At 53.4% G+C, this 17,455-nt stretch overlaps 5 protein-coding genes across 5 annotated transcripts; 1 reads left to right on the top strand and 4 right to left on the bottom strand.

Moving 5' to 3' along the window:
* Positions 1-1,483: 1,483 nt before the first annotated feature.
* On the bottom strand, positions 1,484-2,989 carry CONPUDRAFT_148287 (uncharacterized protein; the record flags this gene model as incomplete). Its single annotated transcript, XM_007764898.1, has 14 exons — positions 1,484-1,513; positions 1,579-1,619; positions 1,682-1,792; positions 1,856-1,963; positions 2,041-2,104; positions 2,166-2,242; positions 2,289-2,321; positions 2,375-2,405; positions 2,454-2,482; positions 2,541-2,637; positions 2,693-2,725; positions 2,785-2,804; positions 2,856-2,865; positions 2,939-2,989. The coding sequence occupies 14 exons, from the start codon at positions 2,987-2,989 to the stop codon at positions 1,484-1,486; spliced, it is 735 nt and encodes a 244-aa protein (XP_007763088.1).
* Positions 2,990-5,601: 2,612 nt separating this feature from the next.
* On the bottom strand, positions 5,602-7,318 carry CONPUDRAFT_161003 (uncharacterized protein). Its single transcript, XM_007764897.1, has 15 exons — positions 7,241-7,318; positions 7,180-7,189; positions 7,095-7,114; positions 7,009-7,041; positions 6,855-6,951; positions 6,776-6,804; positions 6,695-6,725; positions 6,609-6,641; positions 6,483-6,559; positions 6,361-6,418; positions 6,198-6,296; positions 6,030-6,140; positions 5,930-5,970; positions 5,837-5,862; positions 5,602-5,780 (listed from the first exon to the last, which is right to left on the bottom strand). The coding sequence occupies exons 1-15, from the start codon at positions 7,292-7,294 to the stop codon at positions 5,666-5,668; spliced, it is 834 nt and encodes a 277-aa protein (XP_007763087.1). The 5' UTR covers positions 7,295-7,318; the 3' UTR covers positions 5,602-5,665.
* Positions 7,315-8,264, bottom strand: CONPUDRAFT_133709 (uncharacterized protein). Its single transcript, XM_007764896.1, has one exon. The coding sequence runs from the start codon at positions 7,853-7,855 to the stop codon at positions 7,616-7,618; it is 240 nt and encodes a 79-aa protein (XP_007763086.1). The 5' UTR covers positions 7,856-8,264; the 3' UTR covers positions 7,315-7,615.
* Positions 8,265-8,585: 321 nt separating this feature from the next.
* CONPUDRAFT_94461 (PSP1-domain-containing protein) lies at positions 8,586-13,145 on the top strand. Its single transcript, XM_007764895.1, has 7 exons — positions 8,586-8,872; positions 8,939-9,049; positions 9,102-11,134; positions 11,198-11,383; positions 11,444-12,734; positions 12,792-12,893; positions 12,988-13,145. Exons 3-5 carry the CDS (start codon positions 9,114-9,116, stop codon positions 11,502-11,504), a joined length of 2,268 nt encoding a protein of 755 aa, XP_007763085.1. The 5' UTR covers positions 8,586-8,872; positions 8,939-9,049; positions 9,102-9,113; the 3' UTR covers positions 11,505-12,734; positions 12,792-12,893; positions 12,988-13,145.
* Positions 13,146-13,562: 417 nt separating this feature from the next.
* On the bottom strand, positions 13,563-15,703 carry CONPUDRAFT_45378 (MFS general substrate transporter; the record flags this gene model as incomplete). The annotated part of the gene is made up of 9 exons (XM_007764326.1): positions 13,563-14,006; positions 14,077-14,180; positions 14,243-14,321; positions 14,374-14,527; positions 14,583-14,822; positions 14,873-15,265; positions 15,325-15,423; positions 15,490-15,521; positions 15,596-15,703. The coding sequence occupies 9 exons, from the start codon at positions 15,701-15,703 to the stop codon at positions 13,563-13,565; spliced, it is 1,653 nt and encodes a 550-aa protein (XP_007762516.1).
* Positions 15,704-17,455: the final 1,752 nt, after the last annotated feature.

Genomic DNA, 17,455 nt, shown 5'->3' with positions numbered 1-17,455 from the left:
AAAAATAATCTGTCAAAGGTCTTTATTGCAGCAGCTTACTTGACACCGGACCTGATCAAACTGAACCCCAGCAATACGGGAGGGGTGGACGTATGTACGTAATCTCGAGAACTACTATGTTATATATGGTCCAAGCTGAGTTTAATCGGATGAAGGGCCATCAGCTTGCAACTTCACCATAGCAAGCAAGCTGGATTCAGTCCAATACGGCTTCCTTGTTATGTACGAGCTAGGTGCACTTTCAGACGTTGTTTCAATTCGAAAAGTGCCTAACCTTTTTAGTATTGATGGCTCTTATCTTGTACCGATGGCTTCGTTATTTTCGTTCAAGCAATTCCCAGTTCATCTCGACCTTATACCGAGACTCTTTTCTCTACCTGACCATCATGATCTGTACGTTTTTCTTACACCCTTCTACATCGCAGACCCAAACTCAACTTTTTTAAGCGATAACTCTCGAAAATATTCTTGACGTTGTTGCAGCCCCAGTGTGTAGTGTATCACCATTGTCAGTAATTCATACACTGATCGGCTTTGACAGCAATACTTCAACGAGTATGGTAACAGGTAAAACATTCTAAAGTTTTTGAGGGGTCGCATTTTGACGAACATCGATGTCAGTGTGCAGCTCGCTATTCAAAGCGTTCTGTCAACGCGGATTTTCATGCACTTACGGCGTGCCAACGGTCTTGAGATCAACCAGAGCCTCGGCTCACAGCAGCTATCGACATTTCAAGTGCAAGCTTGTGACGACTAGTGCAGAATCGCGCGCTGAACGCAATCGCATCCGGCGCCTATACCAGGATAGCCGTAGAGTCGTGGTGCTGATGTTTTGTAACCATGTGCATATATTACTCTTGACCATCGTAAAGAAGCGGGAAGTAATAGGTGCAAATTTGGTCACACTGTGGGCTGAGCTAGCACTTATATGAGAAGAATCTGGGGTAGGGTGAGTGCTCGATGCATGGCGAGTGCTGAGTGCTACGAGACAGTGAGCGCAGGTTAGAAGGTTATTTGCAGGCTAATGATAGTAAAGTGCCAATTTCCGAAATAAAGTACCGCATGCGAAGTCCACGTTGCGCCCACATGGACAAATCTGACCTTCATCACAATAAAATCTTGACCGTGTCCTTCTGGTCCGTCAGGGGCGTCTGTGGCATGCACCGAGAATCAATCCTCAAATACTTTCAGAAGCTCACGGTGTCACCGTCTCCTTTGTCGATGGTCTAAACGCGGGGGTAATCTTGGAATAATTACAATGAAGCTATATAAAATCTCGCGCTGCATTAGGTACGCTCATGACTAGGTAACTCACTCTGGGTCTGCCGTGACAACTGTGGTGTCTAGCTCGCTGGACTCTTGTGCGCTGTCCAACCACAACATTCGGTGCATGCGAGTAGACAGGACCGCGTGAATATAGATTTGCAAACTTTATATCCGGGTGATAAGGCACCAATTCTCTGGCTATATATGAAATGAAGACTCACTCTTGATATATTGTAACGTCCCCATACTAAATGGCGGCAAAACAGGGTCTGTGTTAGTGCATTGTTTTCGCAGGTCACTAAAATTGCCTACGCCTCCCAGGATACCCATGGTAACGTTGATAACCGTGAATACTATAAGGGATCAAATTTAAAGGCTCAGAGGGCGTCTGCGAGCTTTTTTTTGAAACACTTACCCGTCCCACACACGTAGTATAAAACATTATGTCCGATCAGAATCTCGACGAAGCGAGCTCTTGTCTCCCGTCTCACACGGACACCCTTCATGACGTTCAAAATGATCAGCTCTGCAAAATGACCACACGAGTGTTTCAGTGCCTGGACAATAACGTGCGCATAATTGTACATACCTATTTCGACTACAAGCAGAAACGAGTAGCTCAGTGCCGCAGATATCCCTGGTGATACGCTGGCGCATCCGGTGACGCTCGAGGTAGGAGGAAGAAAAACGTCAGTTTCTGGGAGCGTGTTCATCATTCTCGTCAACTCTTTCTTTTTTGGGACCGCGCCACTTGAGTCTGAACCAAGTTCTTACCCGTAGCTGAGTCCGTTGTGCCAGCTGGGATGTACCAGACCGCAATACCGCCGGCGATAGCCGCCTGTGAGGCCATAGAGTTTGTCAAATATCTGGCACACTGTTGGAAAACAATAAGTTTTTACCGCGAATGAACCTATCAGAAGGATGAGGACAGTCCGACTTCGTCTCCACAGGGCGTATGTTCTCAGAGAGAAGAGGACTAGAAGGCATGAGTGCGAATTTCACAAACCGCATCGGGGAATTACCTTCGGCGAGAATCACAATCAGGATAGCGAAAGCTAAATACTGTGAGTTGACAACATTTTATGCGTTCAGCGGCGAAGAGGCGTACCATTCATCGCACTAGACAGTCTATGGCATGTCTTTAATGCGGTCAACTGCGGCTCGGGATTTCATAAAACAGGACTCACCGTAGAGGCGGGGGACGCAGATAGGTCATCTGACGAGAAACACTTCATGACTTCGCATGAAATTGGGGAGCAGCCTAGGGCACTCACATGTGAGCCTTGCACCGTGGGCGGCGAAGGGAAGGAGTCGCGTCAAGAGGTATATCACTTTGGTCTTTCGTAATTTTGCATATCTCATGAATATCCACTGGCCAGAGGCGTGAGAAGGGCCTACAGAGGAGACAGAAAATAAGAGCCCATACCTCAGCATTGATTTCGATAAGGTAGTCGTAGAGCTGCGCGCATAGGAGTTTAGCTAGGCCATCCACAGCCAGTATAGGGGAGCACACCCTACCCAGAACATCGTTATAGCCACTACAACCCCGATGTTAGCATCGTTTGCAGTGATAATAAGCTTATACGAACCACCGATGTACTACCACAATGAGAATATATCTCAGCGCAAACATGCAAGGTGAAAGGATGGTGAGAGGAATCCACGAACTTACATTACGGGTCTGGTAGCTTCGGAGAATAGCGTCCTCGTCCCAGTCTTGCATGACAAAACGATGGTATGCACTGTGTCAGCGGTTCAGGAAAATGGGGAAAGAAGCAGAGCGCCCAGACAGCTGGGTAGTAACCAGCGTGGGTTTATAAACGAGCAGTATCTGTGTCGTAAGAGTATAGCCCTTATCGACTCGCAGGCGGTGGGCGGCGCATTTTGGACAATGGCACTGTGATGCTCGAGAATCGTCGAGCCCCCTGTGCTTAAGATAGACGAGAGATGGAATGCCTTAGCGCGAAGAAGCTTGCACCGTACGCGGTGATCAGTTAGAAATAGCATTTGACAGATTGACTCTCATTCCGTGTGCTTCCCTGAGATATTAAGCGACCTCTGACAGCGAGCTTGAGGAAGTCGGGGAGCAACATCGGAGACGGCAATAGACATGCCTGCTTGGGGTAGTACATGGGCATACCGCTGGTGCACGACTGAAATCGTCTGTCACCTAAATACGTTACAGGATCATCATCACTGAGAATAACCGCTGCTTCGCATGCCCAAACTGAATGAGGTTCAGTGGTCGCCCTGTTTTCAAGCTGAAGAACAAGGGAAAGGCGAAATAGGGTTATTGTTCCATGTTGACGAAACTTAGCATTGTATAAGATTCAATTGTATGATTGGAAAGGGTACGCCTTGGTCCGTTGACGATCTTCCTGGTCAGCCTGAGAGTGAATGCTGGAGCGTCGGACGCGTCGGACGGTTTACCCTTCTGTCCCAGAGTCACTTGCAGGGATGAATTGCGTTATATCTGGTCACGAAGACAGCATCCGTCAATGAGCTATCGTTTCCAGAAGAAGATATTGCCATCCCCGGAACCGGGAGTAGGATGTCGAGCGGAACCTCTGAGAGACGTGGTGGAGGACGAAGCAGCTGAAAGGATGTGACAAGTGTGCACCTACAGAGAAAACCGCCCCTAAACTCCGAGCGAAACGGATCAATACTCTTTGCTCCCGAATCCCCATCGACCCATCCTTCACGCGTCGGCGATTTGACGTCGGTATTCAGCTCAACAATCTATACGAGCCCTTGCACAATCCCCTACCTTATCACTGTCGAAATCAGTGATCAAACCGGAGAAGATTACGTCGTGTTTGATATCTATATCAACTTCCGTAAACACCTGTTGGTGTGTTTTCGTCAGGGGTTTTCAAGGTCGCGCTTCTAGCTTACAACACTCCCCCTTCTTGCTGCATCATGAACCGCTATAATGCCATATTGCAATCCGCATTATTCACTTCTTGTTTTCAATGTGCTATCTCTGGGAAACAATGTTAAACATGTAAGTACAGTCGCAGGGAATTGACGACTGATCTGGCCAGCTTTCTCTGATGAGCGCTAGCCCGGGCATCATGCGACAACAGCAAGATTATCGGGGTTATATCGCGTCGTCGATAGTTCTGCAGAACCACCCTGCTCTAGCTTCGATTCTGAATGCGTCAAATCGTCTGTTGCGGACCCGTGGGCTGACTGGATGCCGTTACGGAAGGCGATGGAGCCTGACAGCTCGAAGGTCCTTGGTGTCTCAGACGACCGCGCCTGGCCCTTCAGTACACGGTATATGATCAAAAGTTGAGCAACGGACTGGGCCATTCTGATTTCAGTGCCTCATTCTCCGTAATCCAACAAGGGGCGGACCCACTTGGATCTGGCTCAGTAGGTTCAATTCCAAATTCTGTACCGAATTCTGTACCGGACTGTTCAGACAAAAGGCCACGATGACTATTATAGCGTTGACTGTGTACAGCGCTGCGGCGCTTTCGATGAGCATGGTGCTGACAGAAACGTAAGGGGTAGATACACCCTGCGAGGCCGCGGAAGATCTGACGAGCCACTGCATGTACATCAGCCGGCCCGCTATAGCAGGCGTAAGCTGTAGGCAACGGGTAGTTGGCAAAGCCTTCGTAAATCGTGAATGTTGGATCAGAGAGTTGTGCGATTAAGAGCGAGCCGATCACTTATGGGCATAAGTTCGATGTTACGACGATTAGTTAATATCGAGTAAGCCCCTCATCCAAAGTGGCTACATATGTACCTGCCGGGAGGAGGACAATGTGGCGGTTAGAGTTCCATATAATGTAGAACCTGTAAAGCTTCATTTTCGTTTAGCGATCCAGCGTCTGGTGATGAATGCCGTTGCGATGAAGACTACCTATAGTAAGCAGGCCACAGGCCTCTCACAAGAGGTCCATAATGCGGGCGTAGAATCCACAGGATAGCATGCAATACCTCAAAAATAGGAAGAATCAAGCGCACATGAGTCTGCGGTTGACCAAGTAGATGGCGCTGCACACCCTTCTTGCAAGCCGAATATATGATCAAACACTCTAGTCCGCGTCCGCCCGTCACCACAAGTCAGTACTTCACTGTGTAACATAAGCAGATAGCAGAGATATTGAATTCATCTGCTACTGAGCGTGCCCAAGGGATTCATTAAGGTTCGTAGCTATTTGGGGCCCCGGCCCACTGATGACAAGATGCCCGAGAAACATGTGTTTATGGAGATGGGCAGCACTGGAAACTGCAACTTCGACGAATACGCCCACTTGCCATCTGTATTTTCATGAATCAATGCTCTCTAGGGACCATATAGGCCAGCCAAGGTCCTGTTGTATAACTTCGAGCTTCGAAGACACAATATTGGCTGGATGCAATTATGAGAATCGAGAGCCTGTGATTATTCCGGGTGCGCTATGGTCGTCTGAGAGTCCTCGAACCTCTCGTGTTCGCTGTCAATCCACAGCATGCGGTGCATGCGTGTCGCCATAATGGCGTGGATGTACACCTGCAAACTTCAACGACAGGCAGTGAGACACCAGGAGATTGTTACAGAAGATGCGCAACGTACTCGTCTAGCATGAAAACGCCTCCGTACTGAAGGTCCAGTGACCGTGGTCAGGAAATCAATCATGAGTCGGGTTCAAATCGAGAGATCACGCACATTCGTCGATACTGCCATCAAAACGTTTGCAACTGAGAATACTGAACGGAGAAGAGTCTCAGCTTGCTTCTCCAGAAAGTTTCTGTAGGCAGAGACTCACCCAAGCCACAAGCGTAGTAGAAGATGTTATGTCGCACAAGAGTCTCGAGCAGGCGGCCTCTCGTTTCTCGCCGCGAGAAGACCGCCCGCGTGACGTTTAGAGTCACGAGTTCTAATTTATACTCCTTGAGACTGTCATTCCTTCCTGAGATTGAGTATGTATACGCACCTAGCTCGAGTGCAATTAAGAAAGCAAAGGTGACGGCTAGGGATGCACCCGGAGTTACGACGAAACAGCCGGTGACGCTCGAGCGCGGAAGATTGAGCACTAGCAAGGACATCCAATGCATCGTCAAGGAAGATAAATCTTGAGTCAGCTGTCGAACGCATACCGGTCATCGGTGGGCCAATGGGCAAGAAAGACGAAGCGATGCCTCCGACTGTCGCTACCTGTGGAGAACGTTTGGCATTCGAGCCTCTGATCTAGACCATAAGGGACACTCCCGGGACGTACGATAAATCCACCGTATAGTAGAGCAAGTACGACTCTGTTTCGTCGCCACAGGGCGTACGTCCGGAGAGCAAAGAGAACTGGAAAGGCGGTCATGAGAGCGATCGTGCGAGCCAATACACGTCGCACCTTCAGCAAACAAAACCACTAAAGTTTCCAGGGCTGCGATGTGAATGTGAGTTAGCCGTGTCTTCGGAACTCGAGAAGAGATGTACCAGAAAACGTGTTCATCAGGGTCGTACAAGTCTGTCTCCAGTTGAGCCGTTGCAAAACAGCATAACGCGAGAAGTGTTCACCTCAGGGGCAGGATTCGAAGACAGAGTATCTGCAAGAAAGATTCAGATGATGCAACGTTCCCACAAGCCGCGCACATACACTGAAATGTCACCGCGCGGGAGGCGAAGGGAAGTAGCCGCGTCAGAACATAGATCACCTTGGTCTTACGCAATCTCGCATTCCTGAGGAACACAAACTGGGCAAAGCGTGAGCAGAGAAGGAAGAAAAGAGGGCACAGGGAGAAGACACGCACTTCGTCATCGAGCGTTATGATGTAGTCATATATCTGGGTCGTGTAGATGAGTGCCGTATTTTCAGATAGATAGACACATAATGCACCCAGAATGTCGTGACAGCCGCTGTCAGAAGACGAGAGATGATTAATGAACATGGCTTCTTGATACAGTGTTCAGTCGTCACATACCGTTCACATACTAGGATGAGGCTTAGCAAACAAATAGCGTGATCAAGTTACCTATACTTACGTTATAGGTTTGATAACTTCGAAACGCGTCTACTTGCCAGTCCGACGCCTGCATGCTGATAGAACGACGCCGCGCTGTCCTAAGGGTATAGAGATGGGGGGGAAAGTGAAGAAGGCGAACACTAGCGATGATGGCAGCATGCGCCGATAGATATATGGTCGGATAACAGCGACGGGCGGTGCTTCTATAAGTAACCAAACATCCTTTGCCTAGATAACGAGGAACAGCGTGGCCACTGGCGGCGTCGATCATTCATTGCCAACTGCTTGAGAATCTTGCAGCTTCTCGAGCTATAAGTGGGTGATGGAGGTGGAGCACTGGCACAATTAGTCGGCGTTCGATTCGACATGGACCGATCAGCGACATCCAGCATCCTCAAGCACCGGGTACATCTGCAGATATGGTCTCGGAATACTCGAGTAGGTGCGCCTTGATGATCAGCCGTCGTCGCGGTCGGATAGAGAGCACGGGTTTAGGGACCGGGAGATCAGGCCAGCACAGCCACATGTCGTCGGAGGGCTTGCAGTAACGGAACGGAGGACAAGTGACATCGGAGTCGTTTAGACGATTGGGATCGTGCACTGGATGATCATCGTGACGACACACTGGGGACATACCTACTTAAGGGTGCATTGTCACGGCGGAGTTGATGGGTTGGCGGGGATCCGATGACTGGCATGCTATGGGTCTCTAGGTTCAGCTCCGTGCATCAGTTCATCATGCATATAAGAGATGCAGTGTGTTAGACCTCGAGATGACAGTAGCGCTGGACTAAGTGCATCTTGAGCGTGGGCAGCGAGCTCGATGACGACTTCCCAGTATTCAGATTGCCAAAATCTGAAGGGCTTATATTGTGACAGGTATGCATGGCGTTAGATCCAATCACGAAGTGAACTTTGAAAGTCCAGAGGTCCTGTCAGTGGCCTCTCGTTCCCCAGAGGGCGATGCTGCAGGATGCTGCCAGGCTCCGGCACCGGGCATACGTAGGATGACGAGGCGGAGGCTATTTAACAGAGGTCGGGGATGGGAAAACCGAAGGTTGGAAGAAGGTGGCTGAGTGAATGGATCAGAACTGCGCCGGAAGTAATTTTGCCGGCCGAGATTACGATCATTAGGCGCTGGGGCTAAGACACATAGGAGTCTGGGCGGCAAAAAAGCAAGGCATGCAGCCAAGATGCAGCTTTGGTAAGTATGGAAATCGTACATTGGCTGAGATGAAGAGAGAGGTCAATTTTTTGCAGCGAGCCAAGCCATGTGAGGAGCGCTGGACGAATAGAAGCGGGTCGGATCGCAGCTAGACTGGTGTGGTGGGACGGATGGTGCATGTGACGGGCTCAGTGTGTTCAGCTGACCGCAGGGTGGTGAAATTGGCCAGTCTCTTGGGTTGCGTGCAGCGTCCAGGGATTACGAAAAGGCCCCGTTAGAATAGGCCCCAACGCGGGGCTGTACATCGTCTTTTCCTACCCCCCTCCTCTTTCACTTTCTCTCTTATTTCCCTCACTTCCTTCCTAGACTTGCACCTTCACGACACATAGACCGGCACCGACGCATAGACGCTAAATCCCACGTTTTCACACGAGTGGAGGACGAGACAGACAGATCGGAACCGGAACACAGTCAGATCCGAGAAACGTATGTCTCGCTTGTCCATGCTGATGATGACGAATGGCCCAAGGGTTTGCTGATGGGCTGCAACAGACGGTGACAGTCTGCAGAGGATTTTGAAGGGACAACTAGACCCGTTACGCGCGGAAGCTCATTCATATATCTGTACCTGATCACACGACGGTGCCGTTCAACCCATCCGACGTACGTTTTCAGCCCATCTCTCCGCATCCCCTAGACCTCGCATCGCTCCTAGACTCTAGACTAGATGGATTACTTAGACTATTCGCAGTTGTCGCCGGTAGACGACCCAGACGCCCCAGCAGCACGCCCCAGCAGATTCCGCACCCTCTCCTCATCTGATCAACGACCTCACTTCCTCAAAGAGCGTGCAGCCAGCCAGCCACCCCGCACAGCAGACGCACTTCCCCCTCCCTCCCCGTCCTCACAGTTCACGAATCCATCCAGCTTCGGCAGATCCACCAACGTCCCCTGGCCCACATCACGCATGCAGTCCACCCTCAACCCCCAGTCCCGCCCAGGCGGCCTGCCCGTCTCGATTCCAACGCGCAGCTCCTCCTTCTCCAACCCCCGCTCTAGCTTCTCTTCCGCCATGCGCGAGTCCCAGTTCGCGTCGACATTCGAGGAAGACGACGAAGACGAGGGTGACGACATATACAACGAGCGCTACATCTCACCCATTTCCCGCGGCCGGCAGTACCAGGACGTGACCCGGAGCCGCTCCCAGTCGCTTGCGACCGCAACCGCGCCGCGCCCGGGGCCAGGCCTCATCGGGAGCCCGTACAACCATTCCCCGCTCTGGCCCGAGTCCTCCTCGCTCTCGAGCAACCCGCTCAACATCCCCGGCAACGGCTCGCGCTACGGCGACATCCGCCCCCCGAACAGCCGGTACGGATCACTGGGCACAATGGGCCGATCGCCGCTGCACGACCTCGACGGGGGCGCAAACGGCACGCCCGGCGCGCGCGGCACGATCGACGCCTCGAACATGTCCCCGTTCGTGCGCGACGTCGGCCAGATCCTGCTCGACGACGGCGCCGCATTCCGCGAACTCTGGCCGGGTATGCACCCGCCAAAAGACGAGAGCGGTACCGGCAGCGGCACCACCAGCCGCCGCCACTCTGTCTCCGTCGTCCAGCCGCGGCGCCCGACCGTGCACGGGTTCAACTCAGCGGGCGCGGCAGGCAACAACGGCGGCGGCGGCGTGTTCGCGGACCTCGACGCAGACCTGGGCCCCGGCGCGGGCCGCCCGAACATGTTCCAGACGCAGTCGTTTGGCCGCGGCGGGCTCAAGCTCTCGGATGACGATCTCGCTGCCGACCTCAACATGCTCGGGCTCACCGGCGGCGGGCCGAGCTCCGGCAACACGGGGCCGGGCGGACAGCCGCCGAGCCAGCCGTCGTCGCTGCCCATCTTCGCGCCGCTGTCACGCAGCCCGCCGAGCAACGACCGCGTGTCGCCGTACCAGTCGCTCAACGTGACGATCCCCGGCTCGTTCTCGGGCGCGGGCCGCGGGCGCTTCGGGTCGCCGAGCGAGGGCGGCGGGTTGTCTGCCGTCTCGGCGGTGTCGGGTGGTGGGGACGGGTTTGAGCAGCACACGCCGTTAGGGGACCAGTACTTCAGCCCGCAGCAGGCGCAGCATCAACAGCAGCAGCAGCTCACGGCACGGTTCATCCCGGGGCAAGGGATTCAATACGCTCCCGCGCCTGGCACGTCGCCGTCTTTCCACCGCACGACCTCGTCTGGTCCACTCTCGCCTACGTCCGCGCGCGCTATTCAGCCACAGCAGGGTCCCTACTACCAGCAACAGCAACAGGTATCACCCCAACTCCAGCGCCGCCCCTCGGACGCGCAGGGCCCCGCAGGCGGACTGCTCAACGAGCTCGGCAAAGGCGTGCCGCTCTCGAGCGTGCCCGCCTCGTGGCCGCTGTACATCGTCGAGTTCAAAGCGGGGCGCACGGACCTGTTCTACCTGACGGACCTGAGCGTCGACATCCGCGTCGGCGACCTCGTGATCGTCGAGGCGGACCGCGGGAAGGACCTCGGCAAGGTCGTGAATGACTCGATCACGCTCAAGGAGGTCGAGGCGTTCCAGCGGGAGCAGCGCGAGCGCGCGGGGTTCGCGGCTATGGGTGGCGGAGGCGGGGGTGATGGGGTGCCGATGAGTCCTGGTGGGGGCCAGGGGCAGCAGGGGGGCGGGGCTCCGGGATCGAAAAAGGATATTAATCCGAAGATGATTTATGGCAAGGCGGGGCCGCAGGAAACGCAGTGCGTCGTCTCTCCCTTTTGTTCTTTGCTTCATCGGTCAAGACTAACCGCGGCTTCGTGTAGGATGCTCATGACCAAGATGCAGGACGAGATGAAGGCGCTGCAGCTCTGCCAGAGCAAGGTGCGCCAGAAGAAGCTGCCGATGGAGGTCATCGACGCCGAGTACCAGTGGGACCGCCGCAAGCTGACGTTCTACTTTATCGCGGAGAAGCGCATCGACTTCAGAGAACTCGTGCGCGAGCTCTTCCGGTGAGTAGCGTCCCGCGATGTCGGTCGCTCTCGGTAGTGCCTGACTCGTTTTCTATATAGCCTCTACAAAACCCGAATCTGGATGGCCTCCCTTCAAGGCCCTGGCGGGTTCGACCAATGAACCCCTATCGCCTTGAGCGAGCATCCCTAAAATTTGTCCTAATCGAAAAGATGTTCGCTACGAAACCGTCGGCATCCTGTTCTCCATTTCCTCTTCAAGCTCTCCCTTGCCTCATCAGTCCGACCGCCTCACGACTACGCATGCCGCATCGAATACACCAACTCAGCCCACTCACAATCTAGATTACGCGCATTAAACCAAATCTTCGTCGTTTGTTCGCTCGCTCAACGCAATCAACATGCCGCGATTCTCGCGCTGACCTAGACTGCAATATCCCCCTCTTCTCTTCTCTCTTCCTTTTCTGTTATTGATGTTGTTGCTGCCGCCCCCGCTGTGTACGATGTACCACTAGTTCCCTGTTCAACGTTTTACGTCTTTTACGTCTTACGGTTTACGATTTACCGCCCTCCTCCGAGTACCCCGCCGCCGTCGCTTGCTTATTTATGCCCTCCCTCCCTCCCTGCACGGTCCACGGTCTGACTGACTGATTTTATAAGATCGCTTCGCGCTATCCTCTTCTCGTATACTCCAAGATGGACACCTGGCCTGTTGACTATAGCTTTTGTACGCACGTTGTACGTTAGAGCCGGCATCTGCGGAAGGCGCTTCTTATCGCCGAACTCCATGTCACAACCCTATATTCTCCTCATCTTTTTCTTCCTTCCTTCCCTCCCCTCTCTTCTCATCCATCCTCTTTCCTTTCCTCATGCTCTCGCCATGGCGCCTTGTTGCCATTGCTATGCCAGAGAGGAGAGGCTGTACTGTACGCGGGCCCGGGTTTGGTCTTGCATTGTCTTGTGTTTCTCTCTTTTCTCAGAGAGGAGTCGCTCTTCTCACACACATAAAAGTATTAGAGCCTGGTCGCGATCGATTCTAGATTGACTAGTTGTGGGTCGTACGATGATGGTTCTTTATGTCCATGCTGTATAGTAGTATATATTCGTGATTTCTAACCTTTTGGACGTGTAGTGTGGCGAGGTGGTGGCGGCGGCTGCGAACGAGGTGCAGGGGTCCAGGTGTTGGATGGAGGCTTCGTGATTGAGATGATGCGAGCGCGAGCGTGGGTGGATGATACAGTAAGGGTACGATAGGGATACACGGGAACATGAACATGGGGGGGGTTCTAATGAGAAGTTCGTCCCGGGGGCTACTGGGATGAGGAAACACTGTTATCGTGGTTCTCGTTCGTGGGCGCGGCGCCGTTGGCGTCTGTCCTGCCCTCGGCGGTCACTGGATGGTAGGAGCCCGACGTCAGCATATCGTACCAGGAGGAGGGAGAATACGCACCCCACTCGCGGCGGTCCATGGGACACTGCTGCTTCGACGAGGCCGTGCCGATCCACTTGAGCAGACAGTGCATGTGGAAGACGTGTGTGCACTTGCCCCAGACTGCGCATCGCGTCGCGGAGCATAGCGAAGGGTCAGATCAGGGCGTCAGAGTCCCGTTTTCATAAGCAAAGTAAGAGGTGGGAGGATAACGCACTGAGCGGACAGTCGTCCCCGGGCACCTTGCACGCCGGGCAGCACCCGTCGTAGGCCACGCGGCATATGCCGCACACGTCCTCCTCTTCGTCGTCGTCTGCGGCTTCGTTGCCCGTTTGCCAGCGCCACTGGGCGACGGCGCTCCAGTGTTTGATCTTCACCTTCATGAGAGGGATGGGGTGCGGTTGTGGGACATATCGCGAACGCGCGACTGGGAAGAGCTGTTTGGCGCTGTGTACGCGTCGGGCGGCTAACTGTGTCATGTGACCCTCTTTATCTAATCTTATCTCGTTTTTCCTACAGGCGCCGGAGCTCAAGAAGATCTATGGAAACACGATGGATAACAATAAATTAAGATGAGCGATCTACAAATCGTACCGAGGAGAGAGGTATGTTCTAGTGAATATGCAATGCAATGATATAAATACAGTGTCCCCGCCTCCAAACCGCGACGCGCTGCACTGCCCGTGTATGTCCTGCGGTCGCCGGAGATATATGCATCGCGGTGCCAAGATGAGAGTAAGCGCTGAGTTTCAAGACCATCCAGTTCCTGTATCAGTGATCTGCTCACCCCGCTTACACCTGCTCCTCGCGGACGGAGACCGCACACGAAGAAGAGCTGTGTATCGACTGCGTGCGCGACGTAGCCGTGAATAGCGTCGACGGCGCGGGCGTGATCACCTTGGCGGTCAAGCCCCCCTCATTCTCTGATGGACCTGACTCTACGTCTTTCTCCTTCGGCTCCACAGAGACATTGACCTGCGTCGCAGTGTCCGAATCGGTGCCCTCCTCGGGCGCGCCAGTGGAGTCGGTTTTCACATTCCCGATATCACGCAGCCAGAAGACGGCGACGATCAGGGAGATAACGGATGTAGCGAAGCACGTCCACCCGGCCGCGCGGAAGCCGACCATGAGCACCTCGGGCGAAGTCGAGCTGAGGTCGGCGTGCGCGTGGTTGTACTTCTGCGACACGTTTGCGGCGATGCTTGATGTGACGGCGAGGCCAAGAGATGTGGCGATCTGCAGCGGCGGATATGATCAGCGTCGAGTACAGTACGTGATGATGGGCGACGGCCGTGGGTGCGCTTACACGGGTGGTGACGTTGAAGATACCGCCTGCGAGCGACTGCGAGTCTTCGTCGAACTCTGCGGTGATCTGCAGATTTCCGATGGGGTAGATGGCATCAACGCCAACTGATCGCAGGGCGTAACGTAAGACTTTCATATCGTAGGTGGATTATGAAGTGGTCACATACCGATGCACACAACCATGGGGAAGGTCATTGCCCAGTAGATGAGGTCGACTTTGATCAGAGCGAAGATCAGAGGAGATGCCTATGAAGAATGTGAGCGGTGAATGCGAAGGCTCGACATGAGGTGAACGCACGGTACTGAAGAGGATGCCGACAAGCATCATTGAGAAACCAGAGAAATATCCAAGGAAATAAGCTACGAGGACGGCAGGAATAACGCCAGACAAGGCGAGAGGCAGATACCACAGGGACGCCTGAAGAGGACTCAGAAGTTTAACTTGCTGGAAGCTGCACGACGCAAATAAGCCATTTGCAGCAAGCACAAGAAAAGGGAAGAACATACTAAAGGGTGTAAAAGTATGAACAAGTGTTGAAGTTCCACCAGGCAAAGAAGACACAAAGCATGAGCGGGCCAAGCTTGGTGCCAGGGCGCGTCCAGATGCTCATGGGGAGCAGAACAGACATGCCCTTGCGTTCGCGCCACATCTCGTACCACACAAACAAGCCGAGGACCAATATCGAGACCGAGAGAATGCTGGGCACTTGAGGCGCCGACCACCCACGCGGGGTCATCGTCGAGTCACTACAACGACGTCAGAAACAAAGATCCCATAAGAATATTCGACGACATACGAAAGGCTGTATGTCAGAAGAGCAAGACCAGCGGAGCTCAGGATGGCGCCACCAAAGTCAAGGCCCTTGGAGTACCCGCGCGTGGTAGGCTTGGGGAGCAAGAAGAAGCCAATCACGGCGAACAAAACAGCAAGGCCGGCTTGAATGTAGAACGCCGAGCGCCAGGTGGCTTTGCTGCCGGTCAATATGCCACCAAGGACGAGGCCGAGCGTGCAGCCCAAGGGCTGGCCGGCACCGAGGGCGCTGTAGGCCTTCGTGCGGTTGGGACCAGGAGGGAAATATAAAGCAGCAAGACCGAGAGAGGCAGGTGTGTTGGCGGCGGCGCCGATGCCCATGAAAGCCATGGAGATGATGAAAATATTCTGGGTTGGCGCAAATGCTGCCACGAGAGTCCTAAAGTAGACTGCGATGAAAACTTGGCACGAAAAACGTGGCTAACAAGAAACACGAACCAGGCAGCGAAGAAAAGAGACCCAGCGAGGAACATGAACCGGCCGCCAACGATATCACCGACCCGACCAAACAAGAGCATGAGACATCCATATGCGAGCCTGTTATGGGTAAGATGAGCTCGTGAGCTGGCTCCGCGAAAGAAACACGGTAGAAGAACAACGTACGCATAAACGTTCATGGGCCATTGCAGATCTGCCTGCAAAACGTGTATGAAAAGAACCAAGTGTGAGACTACATGAGCGGCTAGGTGAAGCAGAATGTGTCACGAACCTCGCTGAACTTGAGGTCTGCTCCAATCGTAGGGAGAGCAACGGTAAGCGATCCAGACAAGAAGACCTGACAAAAAGGCAAGTCGTGGTTAGCCTTTGATGCGCTCATCCGTTCAGAAGGGCCCCGGGGGCTCTGCTCTCGTGACACGCACGTTCAGCATGGGCACGCCGGCCACTGTAAAAATGAAAGCGATATCGCGAGCGCTGAGAGTCTGCTTCGTTGTGTCGGCCATATCCTGAAGGTGCCCAGCGCCGGGCTAGGTACTGGAGAAGGTGAACGGGGGGAAGAAGGAAAAGGCGAAAGAGAGAAAAGCGTTCTTAGCGACGCGTCGGCTGTTGAAGCGCATACCGACCGGTTTTGTATTGTGACTCGTGGAGGCTGAGTTCCATCATCCAGTGGCCACCATGCCCAGCGGTCATTTTAGGTCATCCAGGGGCTGTTGGTCTTTCCTCGGATCTGAAGCGGTCAAGGCATGGGAAAGCTGTGCCACCCGCCCGCCGATCGATCACCTACGGCCGTTTGAATAGAATCCGCGTGTTTACTATGAACCGCCGGTCTTTGCCCTGACGAGCACCGCCTTTAGTGTGTTGCGATATCAGCGACACGCAAGAAACTTCACCTGAATGCGGGACATCCGAGTAGTGGCGAGGAGTTATAAGAATAGCAAGATATCTCTAAGCCAAGGGTCCACACAGCTCTTGATTGCAGCATCCTGCCCATGTTGGGGCCAGTATTGGGCTAACAACCACCGAGCAGCACGCAAACTGAGAGCGAAGTCAGCTCAGAGCTTTCCCGAAGCCGTCGGGTGGACTAGACCACAATGCCTTTCCTCCCGAACCCATGTTTGGATTTCGGATGTGTTTGAGTGAGTCGGAGATTGGGACGAACACCTAAACACAACAATGGAACCATCATTCAAACACCACGCTCATCGGTGAAGTTGACAGGGGCTGAAATTGGCATGATGTCCGACCGAGACAAGGATATGATGGCACAAAAAGGCATGCTCAAATCTATCAACGAATTCCGCTCTGGATAACCAAGAAACAAGTTACATTGCATCCTGAAACAACGATAACTCACGCTCTGACGGGTCGCCATGGACAATTGGAGATTCAATACGTTCGCGTTTTCACACTCGCCGCGCATGGTTAACCTGATTTGTGTCTTATTATTGACGTCTGCAGCAGATATGACGAACAGTTGGTGAAAGTTGAAAGCATCAGCGGACCGAAGACCGAAATGAGCACGCACCGCCGTACATTGATTGCATTCCTCGGCCTCGAGACTTCTTTGCTTCTTTCATGGCTGTCACCATGACACCTAGCTGCGAGCTACATCGGGGAAGTGTAAGCGGTGTCCCTCTCTGGAAGGAACGCGCGTTTTTCCATCGTGAAGAGAACGAAACATACGTACATGGGCTTTTGAGAGTAGCAATCACAGAAACCCCCGCCAATGCACGATGTCCGAGCTAGCTCTCATCAGAGAAGGATGGCTGGATCGGTCACCATGTCGCGAATGACCTCACATCAAGGCAGGCGCGGCCCTGAAAGCCCAGGAGATGGCACCTAATAGCACGCACGCAGGAAGACCAGATGCAATGTAGTCTTCAAAGGGAATTACTAGCTGATCACTAGTTTTGACAGCGGCAATGTGCAGTGTTGTGCGAAGACTCGTCGAGGTGATTTGACGCGAGAGGACCGCAGCAATCCGTTTGATTCGGACTTCATGGGCTGCCTCCTCGTGCAAGCTTCGGCTTTCCCATCCGGAGCCCCGACATTGATTCCCTCACCAGCCCTCGCCTCTACTGGCTCCACATCCTACGCCTGGCATCAGAGTCTAAACTTCGCCCCCTGGATC

This window comes from Coniophora puteana (genome assembly GCF_000271625.1).
Source record: "Coniophora puteana RWD-64-598 SS2 unplaced genomic scaffold CONPUscaffold_1, whole genome shotgun sequence".
NCBI classification, from domain to species: domain Eukaryota; kingdom Fungi; phylum Basidiomycota; class Agaricomycetes; order Boletales; family Coniophoraceae; genus Coniophora; species Coniophora puteana.
The sequence above is the reverse complement of the archived record's forward strand: the minus strand, read 5'-3'. Positions and strand labels throughout refer to the sequence as shown.

Bases quoted from the DNA above. Each gene is read 5' to 3' on its own strand.
- CONPUDRAFT_161003 (XM_007764897.1), bottom strand. From the start codon at position 7,294: ATGCAGGCGTCGGACTGGCAAGTAGACGCGTTTCGAAGTTATCAAACC. The intron at 6,419-6,482 runs GTACGTCCCGGG...CGTTCTCCACAG, and splicing joins TACTATACGGTGGATTTATC to GTAGCGACAGTCGGAGGCAT. The intron at 5,863-5,929 runs GTGCGTGATCTC...CTGGACCTTCAG, and splicing joins TGATGGCAGTATCGACGAAT to TACGGAGGCGTTTTCATGCT.
- CONPUDRAFT_94461 (XM_007764895.1), top strand. From the start codon at position 9,114: ATGGATTACTTAGACTATTCGCAGTTGTCGCCGGTAGACGACCCAGAC. The intron at 11,135-11,197 runs GTGCGTCGTCTC...GGCTTCGTGTAG, and splicing joins GCGGGGCCGCAGGAAACGCA to GATGCTCATGACCAAGATGC. The intron at 11,384-11,443 runs GTGAGTAGCGTC...TTTTCTATATAG, and splicing joins CTCGTGCGCGAGCTCTTCCG to CCTCTACAAAACCCGAATCT.
- CONPUDRAFT_133709 (XM_007764896.1), bottom strand. From the start codon at position 7,855: ATGTCCCCAGTGTGTCGTCACGATGATCATCCAGTGCACGATCCCAAT.